At 55.1% G+C, this 23956-nt stretch overlaps 1 protein-coding gene and 1 pseudogene across 1 annotated transcript; both read left to right on the forward strand.

Moving 5' to 3' along the window:
* Positions 1-1762: 1762 nt before the first annotated feature.
* CYTH4 (cytohesin 4) lies at positions 1763-23191 on the forward strand. The gene is made up of 13 exons (XM_049771646.1): positions 1763-1822; positions 7628-7710; positions 8545-8609; positions 9401-9467; positions 11216-11334; positions 12352-12432; positions 15385-15497; positions 17940-18088; positions 20675-20786; positions 21562-21638; positions 21925-21996; positions 22101-22258; positions 23094-23191. The coding sequence occupies exons 1-13, from the start codon at positions 1804-1806 to the stop codon at positions 23164-23166; spliced, it is 1188 nt and encodes a 395-aa protein (XP_049627603.1). The 5' UTR covers positions 1763-1803; the 3' UTR covers positions 23167-23191.
* Positions 9754-9852, forward strand: LOC126007597 (uncharacterized; annotated as a pseudogene).
* Positions 23192-23956: the final 765 nt, after the last annotated feature.

The raw sequence follows: 23956 nt of genomic DNA on the forward strand, positions 1-23956 counted from the left end.
TGAGTAGGGGTGTAGAAGGATGGAGGGATGGGTGAATACGGGTAGGTGGGATCATGAAAGGATGAAGGGATGGGCAAATGGATGGCTGGGTTGAAGGATAGGTAGATGGATAGATGGGTGAAATTAATGGAGAGTTGAATGAATGAATGAATGAATGAATGGATGAAAGAATTAATGGATAAATGGATATGTGGGTGGAAGGATGGAAGAATGACTGAATAGATGGTTGGATAAATGGATGAATAGATAGACAGGTGGTTGCAAAGATCAATGAATGGATAGATAGATGGATGGATGGATGGACAGGTGGGTAAAAGGATCAATGGATGGATGGATGATGGGTGGGTGGAAGAATGAATTAATGAATGGGCAGAAAGATGGAGAGGTGGATAAATAGTGGGTGGGTGGAAGGAAGAATGGATGGATGGATGGATGGGTGAAATGATCCATGAATTGATGGATGGGTAGATGGATGGATGCAGAGATGAAAGAATGAATTATTGCATGGAAGGATGAATGGATGGATGGGCATATTGGTGAAAGGATGATGGGTAGGTGAAAAAATAGAGGGATGGATGATGGACAGATGGGTGGAAGGATAGATAAATGGATGAAAATATGGATGAGTAGAAAGAAGTATGGGGGATAGATGGACAGATTGGTGGTTGAAGGGATGAAGGAATGGATGGATGGATAGATGGGTGGAAGGATGGGAGATGGAGAAAAGTGTCATTGTGTGGTTTTGGTTTTTTTGCCAGATGGTCAGGGGAGCTGCCCATCCTCTCAGGTGCCCACCCCAGACTCTGAGCATGGATGGGATCTCCATCCAGCTCGCTTTATGCATGCCCAGTTCAGGCACCACCAGTCCATTTCCCCTGGGGGAGATGCCCTTTCCCTCATTTCTCTTTCTGAATGGATCCTGGAAATGGCAGCTGTGGCTGGTGGCACAGACACCTTAGGCCCAGATTTGTGGGGGAAAATTCAAGTTTTACTACAGAGATTCTTGCAAAAAGTTTCCTAGAAAAGAAACTTCTGTTATGCAAGAGAAGGGAAGCGGGAAGGTTTGCAAAGCAAGAACACCCACCGGACTGGAACTAGTCTGGCCTCTGGGCCCAATGGGCTGTGCTCACTCAAACCCAGATTAGCCACAGCTTTCTGAGAAAGGGGCCTCCTTTTCGCCTTAGTAAAAGGAAAGTATTAGATAACAGTACCCCTGTGAGTTTTTTTGTTTGTTTATTTGGGGGCCACACCCTGCAGTGCTCAGGGCTTACTTCTACCTCTGTGCTCAGAAATCACTCCTGGTGGGGCTCAAGGGACCATCCAGAGTGTCAGGGATTAAATTTGATTAGTTCGATGCCAGATAAACATCCTACCCACTAGGCTATCTCTATCTCTTGGCCTCATATGTTAATTTGTCTTTCTAGTTTTCAGGCTCCCCTGTGCTTGAATAAGCCTGTGCTTCTGTTGGTCGGTCTGTCTGTCTTTAGCCCTGTCATCCACCCCTTCTTTATCTACCTCTTCGCCTCCATCTGTCCCCTTGCTCGCACTCCAGTGCACAGTCCTGCTACTTAGAACACAATTTTTTTTAGGAAATGCTGCAGCAGCCCCAGCTGTCTCTCCTACATACACCCCCACCAGCGTCATCCCCCCCAAAACGGAACTTCCCCCCCTCCTCCGTGGGCAGGGCCAGAGGAGCGGGAAGGGGCTTGTCCCCAGGCTGGGTTACCCCAGCAAACATCGTGAATAGTAGTTGGGGCTTCGAGCAACAGCTGGCGTGTGCCCACCCTTTCCGGGGCCTTCACCATGGATTTGTGTCACCCAGGTAAGGCGCTGAGGTTACATCTCTGGGCTTCGGCTTCCTCTTGGGCATGGTGTGGCACAGCGGCCTCTGGGCAGGTTCAGGGGTGTCCAGAGACAGAGAGTGAGTGGGACAGACAGACATGTGCCAAAGGGGTCTCTAAGCTTAGGTTAGAAGTGTGAGTCCCTGGAGCCAAGGGAGGGTTGATCATCTTTGCATGCAAACACACATGCAAACACACATGCAAACACACACATGCAAACACACACCAGCTTCACCCGACAGGGAGAGATAGATACTAGATGGTTCCCCAGAAAGAAGACGAGCAAGTGGGCATACCAAACAGGGAGAGGGTGGTCTCAAAACCCTCAAGAGAAGACCGGAAGCAGAGGAGGAAATGATGATTCCTGTCAATTTTGGGGAGAAAGCTAGTCCAGGTTGAGTCAGTCTGTGCAAAGGCCTGGAGGCAGGATTGAAAAAAAAACTGCAAATGTGGGGACCGGAGAGATAGCACGGGGGTAGGGCGTTTGCCTTGCATGCAGAAGGTTGGTGGTTCGAATCCCGGCATCCCATATGGTCCCCCGAGCCTGCCAGGGGCAATTTCTGAGCGTAGAGCCAAGAGGAACCCCTGAGCACTGCCGGGTGTGACCCAAAATAAAAACTAAAAAAAGGAAAGAAAAGAAAAAAGAAAAGAAAAAGAAAAAAACTGCAAATGTCTCTGCAAGAGATGAGGAAGCTTCTCTGGGTATCACAATGGTCCTCCGAGCCTGTTTGGCCTTTGGGGGATTAAAGCATCTCTTAGATGCGGTGAGTAGGGCGAAGGGGGGGGGGGTCTGAGAGAGAATACAGAATATGTCTTCTTGAGCCCTGCCAGTAGCTATTCCAGAACACAGAGCACAGAGGAAGCCCTGAACAACCACTGGGTGTGACAGCCCTGTTTTTTTGGCTTAAATAGAGGGGTCACTGGCTGTTAGGACAGATGGCTAAGAGAAGGATAGGAAGAGGGGCTGTGTGGTTGGTATAAGCAATGGCAGAACACCGTGTTTGGGGGGAGCGTGTTTTGGGGTCTAGTCTCTGCACCTCCACTCTGGAATCTCTAGCATGGCCTGGGCGTGCCGAAGACAAGGCCACCAGGAAGAACCCAATTCAGATTTCCCAGGCAGCAGAGCCTACACACAGACCCTGCCCAGTCCTGCACAGGATGCAGAAGATGCACCCAGATGCAGAAGAGAAGGCCCCTCCCTCTGTCTACCCTGCTACTTCGTTGTTATTTTGGGCTTGGGGGCACTTCAGCTGCCCCTACCCAAAGGGACAAGGCCGCCGGGGAACCCCTTCATGCCAGCTGAAACCCTCAGAGTTGAGCTCGAGGAGACTGTGTCCCCTATTAGCCATGACATCTGAGCATACTAGGTAGGGTACCTTCCTCAAGGAGGCAGTGGGCTATGGGGGAGGCATACCTCTGCTCCCCCACAGAGCCCGGGAGGAAGTGACGTGAATGGCAGCGAGCTGAGGGGTCTCCCCTTGATTGGTTCAATGATGAGTTGTTTATTCTACTATCAGACCTCTGGCTGTTGTGGTGATGGTGGTATTGAAGGGGGAGGTTTTTGGGGGATGGTGACCAGCCCTGGGGGAGCTGCTGGCCTAGGATGTGGGTGAAGGGGGTGGCTGCAGAACAACGGCTCAGACTTGCCAATGAGCATAGACTTGGAGCCTGGGGAAATTGACTCCTTCTCGGGCAAGGAAGCACAGGGAAGACTTCCTGGAGGAGATGGAAAGGAAGAGATAGGTTGATACCTCTGTGAAGGCCGAGGCCTGGGCAGCCAGTGCCGAAGCTAACCTGGAACAACTTGAACAGGCAATGTAGTTAAAAATAGAGGCGGCTCAGCCTCGGGAGGAAGCCACACAGGGCGCCCACAGGGCCGCCACAGGGCTCTGGCTCCAGTGCTCCTTGAAGCAGTTGCCCCCCTGTTGGCCCAAAAGAGGAAGCCCAGCCAGCTGTCCCACCCTAAATATAGGATGGGAAAGAGGAAGGGGAAAGGAGAAGTGCAGGGGCGCAGTCGGGAACTTAGGACTGGCGGGGGACCAGGCATCAAGCTGTCCTGGAAAAGGGTGAGGAGGGACAGACAGTAGTGTTGGGGGCAGGGGGCAGGCGTGTCCCCCTCCCCACCATGCATTGTGTCTTATTCCCTAAAACAGGGCTTCTCAAGGGCATCCACCCCCCAAGTTCCCTCAATCCCTTGAGACATGAGAGAAAGCTCCTCTTTGGGGGCCCCACAGCAGTGCTGAGACACACCCCAAGATCACACCCCCAAGACACACCCACTGGTGTTTGGCTTGGCCAGGATGGTTCGGTGCTCAGACATGGCAGTCTTGGTGGGGCTCCATGGTGTGAGGGATCAGACTTGGGGTCTTGAGCTCCGGCCCCTTTGAGCTCTCCCTGGAATCTCCTCTTTGGAGCCAAGAGGGAGGGTCTTGGGAATGTCCGGTCCCCCCCCCCCCCAACCCCATATTGTGTGGTCCCAAGCTCATAGTCTTTCTATGGGCCAACCAACCCCTGTTGGACCTGGAGAAGGTTCAAGAATCTGCCCCCTCAAACCATAAAGGGATAAACATGCAGCTAAACACCAACACCCTCAGGCCCTTCTGCTCTCCTGAGAAGCCTGATCCTCTCCCTCCTCCACCTGTGCCTCAGTTTCCCTCATTTCTAGGGTCTGACCTCAAGGGGGCAAGTGGATGGTCATTGTCAATCTGACTTTTAGTTTTCTTCAGCTTTGGGGGTTCTCTGAATTCAGAGAATCCTCCGGGAGAGACTCAGGGGGTTCAAGCCTAGCCAGGCCAGCTTTTTTATTTGGGGGCCACATCCAGCAGTGCTCAGCGGTTACGCCTGGTCCTGTGCTCAGAAATTACTTCTGGCAGGCTCGGGGAACTATATGGGATGCTGGGGATTGAACCCAGGTAGGCCTGGTGCAAGGCAAGGGCCCTTCCTGCTGTGTGATCACACACCCTGTGAATTTTCATCTCTCCATCCCTCAGTCCTTGCTGATGTGAGGTTTGAGAACGTCATGCTTGGGGGGCGGGGGGGTGCGGTCTCTTAGCCTCAGAAGCTGTGTGCTGGCGAACTCTGCTCCTGAGAGCTATTTTGGGGGTGAAAGAGGGTGCTTAAGAGGTGGTGAGTGCGGGCCCGGAGAGATAGCACAGTGGCGTTTGCCTTGCAAGCAGCCGATCCAGGACCAAAGGTGGTTGGTTCGAATCCCGGTGTCCCATATGGTCCCCCGTGCCTGCCAGGAGCTATTTCTGAGCAGACAGTCAGGAGTAACCCCTGAGCACCGCCGGGTGTGGCCCAAAAACCAAAAACCAAAAAAAAAAAAAAAAGAGGTGGTGAGTGCAGAAAAAGCAACTGCCCCTTGCAATGGGCTGAAGAGCTGAATGGCTGGAAGGGAAAGACAGGAAAAATAACAGTTCCCAATGCAGCTAAGATGCTGCTGGATCATCTTCCATGCCCAGATGGGGTGTGGGCTGAGCCTGGGGGCTCTGTAGTGGACTGGGCACAGCTCAGGTGGCTTGAGGCACTGGGCAGCGTGGGTCTGGGGCAATGCCCAGAAGATCCCAAGGCACCCTCCTTCCTACACTGTGTGGCAATCAGCCTGGCCAACCATGGGTGGCGGTGGGAGGACCCTACTTGATGGTCTGGGAGTAGCACTTGCTGAGGGGACATCCTGAGCTATAGCAGAGTCTCCCCACAGCCCACCCCCCCAACTCCTGGGCTCTCCCTTCTCCTTTGCAGCCTCTGACCAAGAAGCCAAGTTTCACTGGTTCACAGATGCTGGTTTCACGCCCCTTCTTTGGTTTTTCTGTTTGTTTGTTTGGTCTACACCCTAGGGTGCTTAGGAGTTACTCCTGGCTCTGCGATCAGAGGTCATTTGTGGGGGTTCTCAGTGGATCATATGGGATGCTGGGGGTTGAATCCGGGTTGGTTGCATGCAAGGCAAACGCCCTCACCACTGTGCTGTTGCTCTGGCACCATATGTCCGTTCTATGTAATGGAAGTGACTGTGTCCTGCTCCTCAAAGTTCTGTGAAGGAGGGGGCTTATCAACCCCCCCTTTCTGGGACACCTTTCAGCAGGATGGTCTCTTCCATTAAATGCAATGCTGGGTGTGGTCCTCCTAACCTCCCCCCCAAAACAAAGAAAAACCCCCAAACCTAAGCCCAGACTTCCTTGCACCAAGCTCTAATGCCAGAGCCGCTAAGACGCTTGCCTTGTGCTTGGCCAACCCAGCTTCAATCCCTGGCACTTTATAGGATTCCCCTGAGCCTCATCAGGGCACTGCTGGGTGTGACCCCCAGACCCCTCAAACAAAATAAAAACAGAGAAGCGCTGACATTTTCCCTCTCTCTGTGGTCAGAAGTTGGCAAAGGGCACTCTTCTCCCCCTCCTGTGTGCAGAAGGGGTGTAAGCTGAGTGTCGCACGGTGTCAGTTCTGGAGGTCTGGGAGTTCAGCCAACTGTCCTCATCAGCATCATGGGAGGCAGTGGCTTTGCCCAGCCGAGTCTTGGGGAACCACTGTTCTTGTAGCCTGTGGGACATACATATTGTGAATCCATAGTGGAATAGACCCCCCACTTGTCTGAATTCCCATGCACACAATGGTCCCACGGTGCTGTGGGGATCTCTTGCTTCTGGGACACAGTGTTTCTTCAGCCTGTGGGGTCTGAAAAAAAGACTCAGGTCCAGAAACAAGGTGAAGGGGGTCTGCCCTTTGGGAAGGCAGAATGGGGAGCCAACCAGCATGGTCATTACCAAGGCTACACGAAGGGTTCCTGGGAGCTGAACTAGAAGGCACCACAGAGCAGGTCATACCTGTGTTGGAACCTTCCTACAGATCTGTGGGGGTGCCTGACCCCACCCAGTCCTGTCTTCCTGACTGCTGACCCAGCCCCCCTCTGGTTCAGAAGCTCAGCTCTAGGACCCAAGTTAGGTCTCCTCACTTCTCTGAGCATCAGCGACTCACTGATGAAAGGCAAAAATGTCCAAATGATGGGTCCAGAGTGATCGCGCAGTGAAGGGAGAGTTTGTCTTGTGCAAGACCAACCTGGGTTTGATCCCCAGCATCCCCTAGAATCCCTGAGCACCGTCAGGAGTCATTCCTGAGTGCCGAGCCAGGAGTAAGCCCTGACCATCACTGGGTGTGATACACCATCCCCCCAAAAAAAACAACTTTCAAGTGTTGTTTTCCCCTCAAAGGTTAGAGTGATACTACAGCAGGTAGGGAGCTGACCTTGCTTGTGGCCAACCTAAGTTCAATTCCCATATGTTACCCCAAGCCTCCCACTAGGAATCCCTAAGCCAGAGCCAGCAGTAAGCACTGAACTCCAGTGAGTGTAGATAGGCCCTCCAATAAAATAGAATATTTTATTGGAATATTTATATTCAGAATTATAAATATTGGAATATTTATAGAGTAAATACAAAATGTCCCCCTGCCCCAACCCTCAAATCCTCATTTAATATAGGAAGAAGACCAGGGGTAGACCATGATTTTCCAGCTTCTCTTGCAGCTAGGTGTGATCATGTGACCAGAAGTGGCCAATGAGATGTGAGAGGGGAGGATCAACCCCTTCCTGGTTGTGCCAATGAATGAAAAATTCTTGATCCTGTGAAAGGGTGAATAAGGGTGTTGGAAGGATAAAAGTCTTTAGCAAGGATCTGAGTGACGAGGGCAGCCATGGCACGGGGAATGAAGAGGGCAGGGAGCGTGAGGGCCTGGCGAGAAGAAGGCTGGCATGGCTAGAGTTCAGGGAGGACGGGACACTGGTCTTCTAGCTCCAGATGCAGAGGAGCTCAACAGCGGGGAGACGAAGGAGCTGGAGAAGATCAAATGGCACCGGAAGCAGCTTCTGGAGGACATCCAGGTGCGAACACACACTCGCACTCACCTGGGCACACACCCACCGGGGCACATGTATTCTCGCCCATTTCGGCCCATCATGGCATGGCACACACCCAACCTCCGCCCAGCCCCGCTCCCCCGGGAGAGGCAAGGCCAGAATTCCCAGGGGGAGTTCTCTATTTGTGGGTTCAATGCCCAGGACCCAGCTAGCAGAGGGACGGCAGTGGAAGCCTTCATGAGGCACCTGCTATGTACCAGCTGCTCTCACACCTCAGAGAGTTAGAGGTATCTCTAGCCATCTAAGAGACCTGTCAGGCCTCACCCATAGACTTAACCTTGGTATTCTACCCCCTAAAACTTGCCATTGCCTGCTCAGAGATTGTCAGCTCACCAGTTTCTCAGGGGTTCCAGCTGATCTGCTATTCCTCAACTTTGGGCATGCCCTGGGTCTTTCAGAATTGTATTCAGCCCTACCCTAGGGCCTTTGCACCTGCTGCCTCTGGCTCTTCCTGTGTCTCCTTCCCTCCCAGCTCAAGTGCCACCTCCTGCCAGGGGTTGCACAGATACCAAAGTCACCTCTGCAGTGGCACATTCCCCACCCCATACACACACCCAAGGAGTCATGGAAGGTGGGACAGGGACAAAGCATCGGCTCAGCAATTCTCTGAGTACACTCCTAAAGACAGTCCTCCCACCATTCTCTGTTTAGAACTAACCCCACTGTACCACCACCCCATGAACTCAGACATGCTGTCTGCCCAGCTCCCAGAATAACCCCATAAGATTCCTAGGGGTGCAGCTCCCCAAAACATCTCCAGGGTCCCAGACTCCCCAACTCTCCCTTCCCAACTCACAGAAGCTGAAGGAAGAGATTGCCGACGTGTTTGCCCAGATTGATTGCTTTGAGACAGATGAGGAGAGGTAAGAGGCTGGGCCCAGGAAGGCGGGGGGGGGGGGGGGGGGAGGGGGAGGCTCCATGGGGCCCCACACAGGCCTGAGGGGATCGGGATTCATCGCAGAGGTGGAGTGGGAACACGGCCATCCACGGGGACTCCAGCTCAGTGGTGTGGTCTGGTCCTATCGTAGCAGCCCCATGCTCTTTTCTCTGGGAGGGGCCCAGAGGAAAGAAAATGGGGGAGGACAGGGATGGAAGATGCCTATGGCCCTCATCCGTAGGTGCCCCATCTCACTCCTGGCTTTGTGACTTAGAGCGGGCCTCTTCCTCGCTCTATGCCTCAGTTTCCCCTCTTGTGAAATTCTGCCCCAGGGCACTGATTTCCCTCCCCATATGGTGTCCCAGGTAACCCCACCCCACCCCATTCTGCTACCCCTCCACTCTCTGATGCTGTGGTACACACACGCACACACACACACACACACACACACCACTATGGACTGTTCTGATCTCAGATCCCCTTTCCTGTGGCCCAGGACCTATTGTTGACAGCAGCCCCCAACCTCCCACAGCTCTGGGGTTGCTCCCATTTCACAGATGAGAAATGGAGGCCCAGAGGAAGTGATGGGACCAGTGACCGAGCAGAATGGAGACCGCTTATTCTAAGAGCTCAGGGCTCCCACAGTCCCTCTACCCGCTGCCTCCCCTTTAATTCAGACTCAAGCTCTGGGAGTGTCTGGGGGATGTTGGGACCCCAGGAGCAGAGGGGGTGCCAGGGGCTCTGGGCCACACACAAACTCATGTCCCATGTCTGCAGCCGGATGGTCCAGAAGGAGAAGGAGCTTTGCATCGGGCGGAAGAAATTCAACATGGACCCCATGAAGGTAGTGGCTGAGTGGCTCGGGCTCCCCCACTCTGCCCCCTCCCCAAATGCACATGCAGGGCTGAATCTGGTCCCCTACCCCGTCCTTGGCCTGCAGTGTCGGCCTTGACTCTGGACCATGGGGGGCCTTGGTTAGTGGGACCCCGGATTGGGACCTTGAGCTCCAGCCTGTCCCGGACCAGCACCAGGACTCAGGACCGTGCACGGGGCTCTGAGGGGCTCCAGCTCCCCACTGTCCCCCCAGCCCCACACCCCACCCCTAGCCCGGCAGCAAGAATGGAAGGAACGTGCTCGCTTCGGCAGCACATATACTAAAATTGGAGCGATACAGAGAAGATTAGCATGGCAAGGATGACACGAAAAAGGAAAAAAAAAAAAAAGAATGGAAGGAACCAGGGCACCTGACCCAAATGTGGAGTCAGGGCATCGCCCAGTGGGGCTCAGGAAATTGGCTGCACATGTACAACCACAACGCACATACACGAACATATGCTGCATACACACACCCAGTCTCACACACTCACATGTGTGTTCTCACATACATGTGTGAACATGGATACATGTGATTCACACATGTGTCCACACACCCATAAGTCTCATACATGAACATAGAAGCCATACATGACCACACACACAGACATGCAGCTTCACACCCCCACTGTCACACCTGTCCACATTACATAGGCCTATGCACCCCTACACACAACACACAGATCACGTCCGTCCATCCACACGGACACACACACACACACACACACACAGAGGTACGCATACACACGGCCTATGGGCAGGTATGGTGCCTGGAAGCAGCCCCCTGCGGGGTTCCCCACAGCACTCCAAGAGGAGCAGGGGCACCCCAAAATCTTCACAGGACCAGGATTAGAGCTTCCAGGATTAGAGCAAGGGGCCCCAGAGCCAGTCTGGGCTGGTGTCTGTAGATTGGCCACAGGGGACACATGTGAGGGACGCCACGTTTTTTGGACGGAGATCCTGAGCGAGATCTAAAGAAACAAAGATGCTTTTCAGAGGACACAAGCATCAAGGGGCAGAGAGACGAAGGGCAAGCTGAGTCTCAGGGCCCTCAAATGAAGAATTCAGAAATCGGAATGATAGCACAGCGAGGGGGGCATTTGTCTGGCACGCAGCAGGCCCGGGTTCCATCCCTGGCATCCTATATGGTTCCCTGAGCTTGCCAAGAGCAACTTCTGAATGCAGAACCAGGAGGACCCCCTGAGCATTGCCGGGTGTGGCCCCAAAACAAAACAAAAAGGCATTCAGGCATCTGTGAGTCATATTAGCCTGCAGGAGGGCAAGGCCTGGAGGGAGAGTAGAGTGGACGTTGGATTTGCTTTGCACAAACTTGGGACAGGGAGCTCACCCCCACCTGGAAACAGCTGCCGTTTCTCCATTGGCCTTTCCTCCCTATTCAGTGCTCATGCGAGTCTCGCCTGCAGTGTCCCCAGACCACAGTACACGCACACACACACACACACACACACACACACACACACACACACACACACATGCAACCAATGTGTGGTCCACATTCAACGTGGCTGACCTCAGTTTTATCCCCAGCATTCTATATTGTCCCCGAGGAGTGGTTCTGAGCACAGAGGCAAGAGTAAGCTCTGAGGACTGCTCCTCAAACAAACAGACAAAGAGGAGGGGCCAGCTCCCCAGAACAGAGGCCAGAGCCCCGAGGCTCCCTCCTGTCCTCCTGCCCATGGGCACCGCGTGTCCCTCCAGGGCATCCAGTATCTCACGGAGCACAAGTTGCTGAGTCCAGACTTCCGGGAAATCGCCCAGTTCCTGTACAAGGGCGAAGGTCTCAACAAGACGGCCATTGGAGTTTACCTGGGGGAAAGGTAACAGGGCCTGGTGTGCCTGTGGGGTGTGGGGGGACATGACCTGCCCACCTACATTTATTTCTTCCTCACTTCATTCATTCACTAGCTGTAGTTTCAGTTCCTACCATGCCCCAGGTTTGGTTCCAAGTCCCAAGTTAAAGCCAGAAAATGAAACAGCTAAAACTCCTGTCATCGGGGACAGAAAGAGAGCACAGTGGTTAGGGTGCTGGCCCCACACACACTCAACCAGGGTTTCATCCCCAGTACTCGCTGGGGTCCCTCAAGGAGCACCAGGACTGATCCCTGGCACAGAGCCAGGACAGAGCATTTCTGGGGAGAACCCTCCCCCCAAAACAAACACAAACACTTCTACCCTCTGGGAGCGACCCTCATGGTGGCGGCAGGGCAATGAATCCACACATGCGTAGTAGCCTGTGTAAGCAAAGTTTAATGGAGAGCAGTCAGAACTGGACAGGAAGGGGACAGGGGACTTCCAGATGGAGGGGACAGGGCTCAGGGAGAAGGTGTCGTGTGATTGAAAGCCAAAGGTGAGCCATGCCGACATCCAAAGGAAGAACTTCCCAGGCAACTGAGCCTGCACAAAGGTCCTGGGCTAGAAGCAAGTCTCAGAGCCAGGATAAGAGTGACTGGAAAGGCATAAGAAAAAGGGAGAAGGGAGAGGGGCTTCAGGGGACCCCTCTGGCTGCTGACTTGGGGCTCTTCTCCTAAGCCCCCTCAGAACACGTGAGTCTTTCGTAAAGGACTGGGGACTAGAAAGGCAGTTTTAGGGACAGGAGGGAGAGGGAGGCCCCTCCTGCAGGAGGATGAGGGCGTATTTATGATCCAGAAGGACTCGTGTCAGCCCCCTATTTTTTATTTTGCCATATTCTGGCTTTGAACTCAGGAATCACTCCTGGCAGGCTCAGGGGACCATATGGGATGCCGGGGATCGAACTCGGGTGGGCCATGTGCAAGGCAAATGCCCTCCCTGCTGTGCGATCACCTCATTCTTACCTGACTCTCCCTCCTCCCCAGGGATCCCGTCAATCTACAAGTGCTCCAGGCTTTTGTGGACTGCCACGAGTTTGCCAACCTAAACCTCGTGCAGGCGCTCAGGTAAAGGGTGCAGGACTGGGGGACGCCCACATCACCACCCACATTCTTTGTTTGCTTTGTTTTGTTTTTGGTTTTGGGTCACACCGGCAGCGCTCAGGGGTTCCTCCTGGCTCTACACTCAGAAATCGCTCCTGGCAGGCTCGGGGACCCTATGGGATGCCAGGATTCGAACCACTGTCGTCCTTACAATGGTCTCAAACTCGTGGCCCGCAGGCATTTGCGGCTCTCCGTACAACATTTTGTGGCCCTGCCCTAGAGGAATCTTTTTTTGTTTTGTTTTGTTTTGTTTTAGTTGTTTGGGTCACACCCCCCAATGTTCAAGGCTTACTACTGACTTTGCACTCAAGGATCACCCCAACTTTGCCTCCTGCGGCCCCCAGGTAAATTGAGTTTGAGACCCCTGTAAGGCAAACACCCTACCTCCTACCTTCATGCTTTCTCTCCGGCCGGCCCCTACCACCCACATTCTAACGCACAGAGCCAAGAGTGAGCACTGTTCAATAAGAGACTTTAGCAGCCTGGAGCTGAGGGTTGGGTCCAGAAGGGGACCTTGGCTCCTCTGAGCTTTTTTTTTTTTTTTTTTGGTTTTTGGGTCACACCTGGCAGAGCTCAGGGGTTCCTCCTGGCTCTGAGCTCAGAAATCGCCCCCGGCAGGCTCGGGGGACCATATGGGATGCCAGGATTCGAACCACCATCCTTCTGCATGCATGCTATCTCTTCGGCCCCTCCTCTGCACTCTTGTTTGACAACAGGGAGTCTTTGGGGGCTGAGGGACAGTGCGGGGGTAAGGCGCTTGCTTTACATGCAAGGACCCTGGTTGAATCCCCCCGAACCCATATATGGCTCCCAGAGCATCTACAGAAGTGATTCTTTTGTTTTGTTTTGTTTTTTGGCCACATCCAGTGATGCACAGGGGTTACTCCCAGCTATGTGCTCCTCCTGGCTCGGGACCATATGGGATGCTGGGGGATTGAACCGCAGTCCTTCTAGGCTAGTCCCGGCAAGGCAGACAGATGCCTTACTGCTCCACGCCACCACTCCAGCCCAATATAGGAGTGATTCTTGAATGCAGAATCAAGAGTAAGCCCTGTGCACTACCTGGTGTGGCCAACAAACAAACAAACAAACAGACACAAAGGCTACATTGAACCCTGTTTCCCACCCATTCAGTTACCTCTGCCTTCCCCATGCAAAGACTTTTTGATAAATGCTGAATTTACAGCCTTTAGGCACATGGACAGCTCAGGATGTGTTGAGTGTGTTCTTGTCTGAATTCTTGTTAAGTTTTCCTTCTTTAGGTTTTTGTTTGTTTGTTTGTTTGTTTGTTTGTTTGTTTTGTTTTGTTTTTTGGGTCACACCCGGCAGCGGTGGTGCTCAGTGGTTACTCCTGGCTCTGTGCTCAGAAATTGCTCCTGGCAGGCTCAAAGGACCATATGGGATGCCAGGGATCAAACTGGGTCCATCCCAGGCCGGCTGTATGCAAGGCGAAGGCCCTACCCACTGTGCTATCAATCTGGCCCTAGATTTTCCTTCTTGCTGCTCTGTGTTCTCAAGTTCAGGAGCCATTTGTAGCCTGTGGATTCCGTGCAAGCTTGCGAAGCTGAGGCCGGACCCCAATTCCTGTGCCAGCTCTATCCCTTACCTATTGGGTGGCTCAGTCACATGCACAAACATGTGCTCCACATGCCAAATGCTCCCCTGACTTAGTTTCTCCAGTTGAAACACGGGGGTGATAATAGTGCCACTTTTGGGGCTGGAACGAGGGCAGAGCAGGTAGGGTGTTTGCTGACATGCGGCTGACCCGGGTTCTACTCCCAACATCCCATATGGTCCCTGAACCTTCCAGGAGTGATTTGTGAGCACAGAGCCAGGAATAACCCCTGAGTGTCACCAGGTGTGCCAAAAAAAAAAAATAGTGAGGGGGGGAAGAGAAGGGGAGAGAGAGAGAGAGAGAGAGAGAGAGAGAGAGAGAGAGAGAGAGAGAGGGAGGGAGGGAGGGAGGGAGGGCGAGAGGGAGGGAGGGAGGGAGGGAGGGCGAGAGGAAGAGGGAGAGGGAGAGGGAGAGGGAGAGAGAGATTTGCTGGGTTTTCACATGTGAGCAGGAAGAAACCACTGTTTTCCCAGCCTGCTTTCCCTCCAGTTTCCAGGCTCTTTGAGGTAGAGGGTGAGTAGCTGGGAGTCTCCAGTACTCATTCATTCATTCATTTTTGCATCCACTCATTGACTCATCCATTCATTCACACACTAATTCATTCATTTATTCATTCATCCATCGATGCATTCATTCATTCATCCACTCATTCATTCATTGATTCAATTATCCATTCATTCATTCACTAGCCATTTCCTGAGCCATTCCTGTGGGATCCAGGCCTGCTGTGGGCTAGGGGTGGCCTAGGAGGAGACAAATGAGGAAGAGGAGGAGGAAGAGGAGGAGGAGGAGGAAGAGGAGGAGGAAGACAGTCCTCAGCCTCTAAGAACTGGGCTGGAAGCTGAGAACTCCCTCAAGAGGTCACCCACAGGGGCTGGAGAGATAGCACAGCAGTAGGGCATTTGCCTTGCACACTGCATCCCATATGGTCCCCCGAGCCTACCAGGGGTGATTTCTGAGCACAGAGCCAGGAGTAACCCCTGAGTGATGCCAGGTGTTACCCAAAAAACAAAACAAACAACAACAAAAAACAAACAAGAGGTCACCCACAGCGAGTTCCCAAGGCCCAATCCCTGAGGAAGCAGGAACCTGAGAGACTGAGTGGCTTGGAGAGCAAAGATGGCGCCTGCTCATCTCCCCATTCTGTCAGAAAGGCCCTTCTTAGGCTTGATGGTGACAGGGGAACCCAAGAGCCACAAGCCCACAAATTCAGAGCTCTGACCCCGTCTGAAGCAGGCAGGCAGCATAATGGGTGTGTGTGTGTGTGAGGACCTCACTCCAGCTCCCCCTCATCCTCTTAGGCAGTTCCTCTGGAGCTTCCGACTGCCTGGCGAGGCCCAGAAGATCGACCGGATGATGGAGACATTCGCCTCCCGATACTGTCTCTGCAACCCAGGTGTCTTCCAATCCACAGGTACCAGACAGGATGGGCTTCGGGTTCCATAAGCCCCCACAGCTCTGCCAGGCCAGGGATGGCAACTCCAGAGGTCCAGGATGACTTTCCAAAGATGGTGGGTCAGAGTGAGGTTTGAAGGATGAATAGGAGTTCTTCCAGAGGCCAAGGAAGAAAGGTCTGTTGGGGGAGAGAGTTCTAGTTCAAGCAAAGACCCAAAAACATAAAACAGGGCCCGAAGAGATAGCACAGCAGCGTTTGCCTTGCAAGCAGCCGATCCAGGACCAAAGGTGGTTGGTTCGAATCCCGGTGTCCCATATGGTCCCCCGTGCCTGCTAGGAGCTATTTTGAGCAGACAGCCTGAGCACTGCCGGGTGTGGTCCAAAAACCAAAAAAACATCAGCAACAAAAACATAAAACAGCAAAGGCAGGCGGGATGGACCGAGGATGAGAAAGGTGAGTGCCCACATCAGGGAGAGAGGGAGACCAACCTCTCTGGATCTGATGGTACCATGATTCCATTTGTTAAGATGACCCCATCTATTAAGCCCTTCCCTTGTGTCAAGTGGTTTACCTTGGCAAAAGAACTCGACCCTTTCCTCATTAGACTGACTTACCAATGCAGCCCAGCCTCTCGCACTGAGTAGCTACTCAATACGCATTTGTAGCAGGAAAGGAATTTCATGTCCCAGCTATTTTTTGTTTTTTTGTTTGTTTGTTTGTTGTTGTTGTTGTTGTTGGCCCACACCTGGTAGTGGTGCTCAGAGGTTACTCCGAGCTCTGTGCTCAGAAATCACTCTTGGCAGGTTTGGGAGACCATAGAGGGTCAAACCCACACAGGTTTGTTATTTGGTTTGGTTTGGTTTGTTCTGTTCGTGTACCACACCTGGAATGCTCAGGGCTTACTCCTGGCAGGCTCATATGGGCGACCATATGGGATGTTGAGGATTGAACCCAGGTCAGTGCCTCTCCACAGTCCCATCTCGCTGACTCCACAGCCCAGATTTGAGTCATATTCCAACCGTCCTTGAGTGTGAGCCCTTGGGTGGTAGCAAGCTCAAATCTGCACCCCCGTCCTTGGCTGAGTGTCAGTGGTCCAATTTCTCACACGTGTTGCTACTTCCGAAAAGAGACACTTCATTCATTCATTCATTCATTCACTAGGCTTTCCCTGAACCATTCCTGGGGGTGTCCAGGCCTGCTGTGGTCTGGGGGAGGTTGAGAAGGAGACACAGGAGGAAGAGCCTCAGCCTCGAGGAACTCAGATGGAAGCTGAAAACCCCTGACATGCAAAGGGGAAACTGAGGCTCAGGGAGGTCAGGAGAGAGCTGGGGCACAGTGGGGCTGTCTCAGGAGCCCAGACCCCAGAAGCCACCATAGAACCTTCCCTGAGGCACTCACTCCCCCTCCTCCTCACCCCTGTAGTGAAGGATGGAGGGAACCAGGGTCCCGCCCTGCCCCCAGGCCTGCCACTTAAGCCCACAACTGAGTCACAATAAAAGCTTTTCAAAGGGTCAGAGTGATAGCACAGCAGATCGAGTATTTGCCTTGAACGTAGTCAACCAGAGTTCAATCCCTGGCATCCCATATGGTCCCCCAAGCACTGCCAGGAGTAGTAACCTCTTACTGCTGCTGGATGTGGCCCAAAAATAAACAAGCCAAAAGCTCTTCAAGTTCCCCAGCACATAAGAACTGGGTACCAAGGAGACAGAAGGGCAGGAAGGGGTGGCATTGGAACTTCAAGGAGCCACCTCTGAATGGGCAGGGTTGTACCCGTTGGGCCAGGAAGTACTATAGGACTGGGTGAGCTGGTTTGGGGTGAGTCCAGTGGACTTAAATGTGGAAACTTCAGGGAAGGCCAGATCGATAGCACAGCAGGAATGTTTACCTTGCATACAGCCGACCTGGGACTGGCCCAGGTTCAATCCCTGGCATCCCATATGGTCCCCCACTCCCCAAGCCTGAGAGGAGTGCAGAGCCAGGAGTAACCCCTGAGCACCACTGGGCTTAAAAATACCATTAAAAAAAAAAGTGGAGGTCCCGGAGAGATAGCACAGTGGCGTTTGCCTTGCAAGCAGCCGATGCAGGACCAAAGGTGGTTGGTTCGAATCCCGGTGTCCCATATGGTCCCCCGTGCCTGCCAGCAGCTATTTCTGAGCAGACAGCCAGGAGTAACCCCTGAGCACCACTGGGTGGGGCCCAAAAACAAACAAAAAAAGTGGAACTTGGGGGCCAGAGAGATAGCGTGGAGGTAGGGCATTTGCCTTGCATGTAGTAGGATGGTGGTTCGAATCCCGGCATCTCATATGGTCCTCCAAGCCTGCCAGGAGCGATTTCTGAGCATAGAGCCAGGAGTAACTCCTGAGCTGACGGGTGTGACTCAAAAACCAAAAACCAAAACAAGAAAGTGGAACCTTGCAGTCGGGGCAGAGCTGTCAGGCTGTCCCGTCCTTCCGTCCGCAGACACCTGCTACGTTCTGTCCTTCTCCGTGATAATGCTCAACACCAGCCTCCACAACCCCAACGTGCGGGACAAGCCACCTTTCGAGCGCTTCGTGTCCATGAACCGTGGCATCAATGGCGGCAGCGACCTGCCGGAGGAGCAGCTGCGGGTAAGAAGGGCACCTACCGCCGGGCACCACTGTGGGAGGCGCTGGCTGGCTTCTTGGGGACACCACCTCATTCTGGCGTGCCCGAGACGCTGAGTTCCATCCCCGACACCACCCGTGTGCCCTAAAGGCATACAGATGTGTGGGTGGATGCCCCCTCCTAGTTTTTCTTCCTGAAAGAACCAAGAATCACAGAACTTAGGGACTCACCCCAAAACGTATTGGAGAAGTATTGGACAGCTTGTGAGGGTGGCCGTAAGACGCTTGTGTCTCCCCCACAGTGAGTTGATGAAGCGCCCATCAGGCCTGCCTGCTGCTCTGGGCGCTGCCTGATTTATTGCCACCGTCCCCCAACCTGATTTTTCTTGGTGATTCCATCTAGGGGTGTTTCTTCCAGTTCCGACCTTTTGCTAATCACAACGCGCAGTTTCTCCCAAGCTGGTGACTCTCTTCTTTCAGGCCTTTCTGTCGGGCCTATTATCTTAATTTAGTTCCTTGCTCTGCTGGGAGGGCTGAGAAGGGCTTTATTAACCCGCTTGGCAGCCAAGGGAGGTTGGCACCTGGCAGGGGTGGCACCCCGCCCCCTGCTCCCTGGCCCGGCGCCCCCATTTCCTGGCTGGGTGATATCAGGTGAAGTGAATCCGCTTCTCACTGCCGGGGTGGGGTAAGAGGGAGCTTGTGGGTTCAGCAAAGCAGCTGTTTGTTGGCTTCCTTGGAGAGGCTCAGTGATCATGAAGCATCCAGGACACAATCCAGCGGTGTGATCCCCATTCAGAGCTGCTCAGGGGGACCCAAGCCCCCAGGGTTTTCTGGCCTCCCTGGACTTCAACTTCCCCAAAAGCAAAACCCAGATTCCTTTGCACTTGGCAGGATTGTCCTGAAACTGATCACCTGGCGAAAGATGTCTTGATGCTTAGAGCAAATGAGAGGATTCTTTTATTTTTATTTTGGGGGTTTGGGGATACATCAGCAGCGCTCAGGGCTTACTCCCAGCTCTGTGCTTGGAAATTACTCCTGGCAGGCTCAGGGGACAGTATGGGATGCAGGGGATCGAACCCACGTTGGCCATGTGCAAGGCCAATGCCCTCCCTGCTGTGCTATCACTCCAGCTTCAAGAGAAGTGGGTTATGTTTGGTTGGTTGGTTTTTGGTTTTTGGGCCACACCCGGCAGCGCTCAGGGGTTCCTCCTGGCTCTACGCTCAGAATCGCTCCTGGCAGGCTTGGGGGACCATATGGGATGTCGAACCACTGTCCTTCTGCATGCAAGGCAAACACCTTACCTCCATGCTATCTCTCTGGCCCTCATGAGTTTTTTGTTTGTTTGGTGGTGGGCATCTCTCTGGAAGTGCCAGGGGTCGCCAGGGCTACATCAAGTGGTACATGCAAGGCCATGTGGTGCCAGGGACAGAATTGGGTCCTCTCCATGCCATCTCCCTTCACCTCACCTAATGTTTTAACTGGCTTGATTAAGGGGGACCTTGGCACAGATAGACTAAAATGGGCCAGAGGCACCCAGAGTGATGAGAGGGAGTGGGGGGGGAGGGCAGAGTGTCCCCCAGATGCTGAATGTAGGTCTGGATCATGGGCCCAAGGATGGGCCAGCTGATCCCAGTTCGGCCCTTGGGTGTGACCTTGAGAGCCAGTTCTAGTTGGATTTCCCAGGAAAGATGAGCAGCAGGATGACAATTCATCCAGATGGTGTCCCGCTGGACTTGAATGCCTCCCAGAACGGAGAGCTCACTCCCTCCCATCTCAGCCACCTCCTCCCACATTTCTGCATCAAGACCTGACCCCACCCCAAACCTGTTTGATAGAGGTTTCTGCTCTGCCCTGAACCCACCCAGGACAGGTTTCCTCTCATTTCCAGTCTCTTCGGCCTGGCCTCCACCCAGTGTGGCACTGACCCCCTGCTCCCAGAAGTCTCTGTGAACCCATTGGCCTCACTGGCATGTGCTAGAAGTTTGGGCCAATGCACCTGAGTAGAATTGGGGGCTCAGGAGGATGCACCCCAAATTATTAATAAGAGCAGCTCTGGGTGTCAGGGTGAAGGGCTGCCCACCTCCCTCTTCATCTTCCTAGTCCTGGACCAGGACGGTAGCCCAGTAAGACCCTTTCGTGCTTTGGCCCCTCTCACACAACCCCTAGAACCCTGGTCACTCTGCATTTTCTAGATGGGTGGGTACCAGCAGCCCAGAGAGATTACAGGCCATGCCCAGGGTCATAAAGTGATGGCCTCTTCCTGACTTTCTGTGCCCCTGGGGGACATTGTCAGGGGTGGCCATCACAGATCCCCTCAGGTTTGCCAAGCCCTGGGCGGGAATCTCCGAGAAGCTCCCTTACCTAGTGGAGGGCAGTCTAGCACTGTCCCTGACCTCACTAACTCTTCTCTATGTATGGAAAGGAGAGAAGAACTCAGAGGGACTATAAGGCCAAAGTCAGCCACTCCCCTCTGTCAGTCAAGCTGCCTCAGTCAATCAGGTCCCCCCAGTCAGTCAGGCCCCTCAGTCTGTCAGGTCCCTCAGTCTGTCAAGACACCCCCCCCCCCAGTCAGTCAGGTCCCCTGGTCACTCAGGCTCCCTCTTGCCACAGAACCTCTTCGACAGCATCAGGAGTGAACCTTTCTCCATCCCTGAGGATGACGGCAATGACCTCACCTACACCTTCTTCAAGCCCGACCGAGAGGGCTGGCTGCTGAAGCTGGGTGAGGCCCCAGCGTGGGCTTGGCACAGGCAGAGTCATGGGGCGCAGCTGGCATATGAGCACATGGGTGGGACTGGCCCTTACGCTCACCTGGGGCTTGGGGGCAAGATCTGGAAATGGGGGTGCTAGAGACTGAGCATAACAGACCTTCAGAGAGCTGGGTGGGGGGCAGGTGTGAGGTTGCCCAGCCCAGCCTGAAGACTTGGAGAGCAGCAGGGACTGGTTTTTAGGGGGTTAAACTAGTGCCCCCAAGCAAGGAGGCCTTGGAAGGACCCTACTCTGGATTGGGGATCAGGTGGGGTGTCTCAGCCTGCAGAAAGCCTAGTGGCCAGGCCAGCAGAATGGGCCTCAGCTCAGTTCCCCCTTCCCTATGCGCCTCAGGGGTGCCCCAAGAGGGTCCTTTTGGGTTGGGGCAGGACCCCCCAACTTCTTCCTGCCCATGATCTGCCAACTTCCTGCCAGCTCCCTGCCTGAGTTTCCAGAGCAGTGTGATGACATCCTAGGGCTCAAGCCTCCGAGCTGCCAACCTGTGGACTCATTGCACCCCTGGGTTAATAACAGCCCCATGGGAGGGTTGACTCTGCCATGCACTGGACACAGGGGCCATGATTGGCTCAGCAGATCCAGGGAGGAAGGACAGGTGGGAGGTGGCACAGGAGAGCAGGCCTGTCTCCCAAACACCCCAACCCGAGTGCCAGGAAAGGGCTGGAGGTGGAAGAGCGCGAGGAAGAGGAAGGAAGGGGGTTCAGGGGTTCAGGGGTCCGCTCTCGCCGCAGGGGGGCGCGTGAAGACCTGGAAGCGCCGCTGGTTCATCCTCACCGACAGCTGCCTCTACTACTTCGAGTTCACCACGGTGAGCCAGCGGGAGGGGGGCCGGCCTGCTGCCCAGGCCTCCTGCAGCAGCAGCAGCAGCAGGAGGAGGTGGAGGAGCCCCGGACCAAGATCCAGGCAGAGGTTGGGCCCAAGAGATGGCCCAGCGGGGAGGGCGCTTGCCTTGCGTGAGGCCCACCGGGTTTCGGGCTTCGATCCCGGCTTCCCCTTGGTCCCCGAGTGACCCCTGAGCGCAGGGAGCCGGGGACCCCTCCTCGGCCCTGAGGTCCCCCCTTCTTTCCTCCTCCCTCCCGCTCCCCCTCGGGCAGGACAAGGAGCCGCGGGGCATCATCCCGCTGGAGAACCTGTCGGTGCGGCCGGTGGACGACCCCAAGAAGCCGGTGGGTGCCGGGCTGGGGCTCCCCGGGGAGGGGAAGGAGGACAGACATGTCTGCACCCCACCGCCCGCCAGGCCTCACGCCCCTTCCTCTCCTGGGTTCCCCAGTTCTGCCTGGAGCTGAGCCAGGCCGCGGGCGGGCGCGGGCAGCGCATCAAGGCGTGCAAGACGGACGGCGACGGCAAGGTGGTGGAGGGCAAGCACCAGGCCTACCGCATCTCCGCCAGCAGCGCCGATGAGCGCGACCTGTGGATCAGGGCCATCCGGTAGGGGGCGGGGCCTGTGGGGCGTGGCCCACGAGGGGCGGGGCTGGTGAGGAGCCGGACCAATGGACGCAGTCGAGGCGCTTCTGCTTGGGGCGTGGCATGTGGGGGCGTGGCCTACGCGGGGCGGAGCTGACGGGGCACCGGACCAATGGGGTGAGGCCGTCGGGAAGGGGCAGGTCCTGTGGGCGTGGCCCACGAGGGCGGGGCTGGTGGGGAGCTGGACCAATGGATGCAGTCGAGGCGCTTCTGTTTGGGGCGTGGCCTGTGGGGCGTGGTCTGCGCGGGGCGGGGCTGGCGGGGAGCTGGACCAATGGGCCAAGGCCATTAGGTAGGGGGCGGGGACCACGAGGGGCGGGGCTGGCGGGGAGTGGGACCAATGGGTCGAGGCCATTCGATAGTGGGCGGGGCATGAGGGGCGGGGCCAGCGTGGGGCGGGGCTGGCGGGGAGATGGGCCAATGAGCCGAGGCTCTTCTGTATAGGGGCGGGGCCTTGAGGGGCATGGCATATGAGAGCGGGACCAATGGATTGAGGTTCTTCTGTGGGAGGCGGGGCCTATGGGGCGTGGCTATGAGGGGCGGGGCTGGTGTGGAGCAGGACCAATAGGTTGAGGTCCTTCTGTGGGCGTGGGCTCCGAAGGGCGTGGCCTGGGCGGGGCCTCGGGCGTGGTCCAGCCCGTCGCCCAGCAACTACTGCCTCCCTCCCGCATCCTGCATCCTCCATCCATCCCCATCCGTGAAGCCAGCGGGAGGAACCCGGCCTCTATCGTGGGCTTTGGCCGGCCTGACCCCCTGTCCAGCCAGGCACCCTGAAATCTCTGTCCCCTTCGCCTTCCAGAGCCAGCATCACCAGCGTGCCCTTCTATGACCTGGTGTCCGCCCGCAAGAAGAAGATCGCCGGCAAGCAATGAGCTTGGGGATGCGATTCTGGGGTGCACAGCCAGCCGAGCTCGCCTCCCCACCCTGGCTCCCAGCTGGTCGGAAAGGGGAGGCAGAGCTCGGGGCAGGGGGTGACACCGGGCAGCAGCCAGCCGGACACCCCAGACCACACCAGGCTCAACCTAGCGAGAGTGAAGGTGGGGCCTCGCTTCCGTTGCAGATGCCCCCTGTCCTGGATCCTTGAGTTGTTTCTGGAGCTCACGGGCATCTCTGTGCACTTTTCCCCTGTGCCCAGCTGGGGGTGGCCCTCTCAGCCCAAGTGAGGGATCATCGGAGGACTCAAGGCCTGCAGCCTCTCCCCTTCTCCAGCCAAGTTCCACACCTCCCTGGCTCCCAGAGAATTGGAGGTGTTTGGATCAAACTGTCCCCTTTGCCTCTGTCCCCATGCCACCGTTTCCCCTGGGCGAAGGACAACATGGCCCAGTGTCTCCTACCTGCTCCCATTTACACGCTGAGGACACTCTGGAATGGACAGGGGACAGGGACAGTTGTCTCCACCCAAGAGGATAGTATCTATTTGCAAGGAGCCCCAACAACAGATGGACTCAGGGTGTGTGGTCGATCCAACCAAGCTGAAAAGAAGGCATGCTTTGTGAGATATGGCTACCCAGAGGACAGTCTGGAGGCCGTGTCCGGGCCAAGGCAGGATCCAGAAGCGCGGGCCAGAATGAGCCTGGGAGACATACCAGTGACTCCTCGGTATCTGAGGTGCAGCCTTTGTGCACCCCGAGGTTTGCTGGAGCACTCCCAATGTGAGTGGAG

The sequence above is a fragment of the Suncus etruscus genome, chromosome 4, assembly GCF_024139225.1.
Source record: "Suncus etruscus isolate mSunEtr1 chromosome 4, mSunEtr1.pri.cur, whole genome shotgun sequence".
NCBI lineage: Eukaryota > Metazoa > Chordata > Mammalia > Eulipotyphla > Soricidae > Suncus > Suncus etruscus.

Excerpts from the sequence above, each read along its gene's own strand:
- CYTH4 (XM_049771646.1), top strand. Across the intron at positions 9,468-11,215 it reads TCAACATGGACCCCATGAAG|GGCATCCAGTATCTCACGGA; the intron begins GTAGTGGCTGAG and ends GTGTCCCTCCAG. Across the intron at positions 20,787-21,561 it reads GGGCTGGCTGCTGAAGCTGG|GGGGGCGCGTGAAGACCTGG; the intron begins GTGAGGCCCCAG and ends CTCTCGCCGCAG.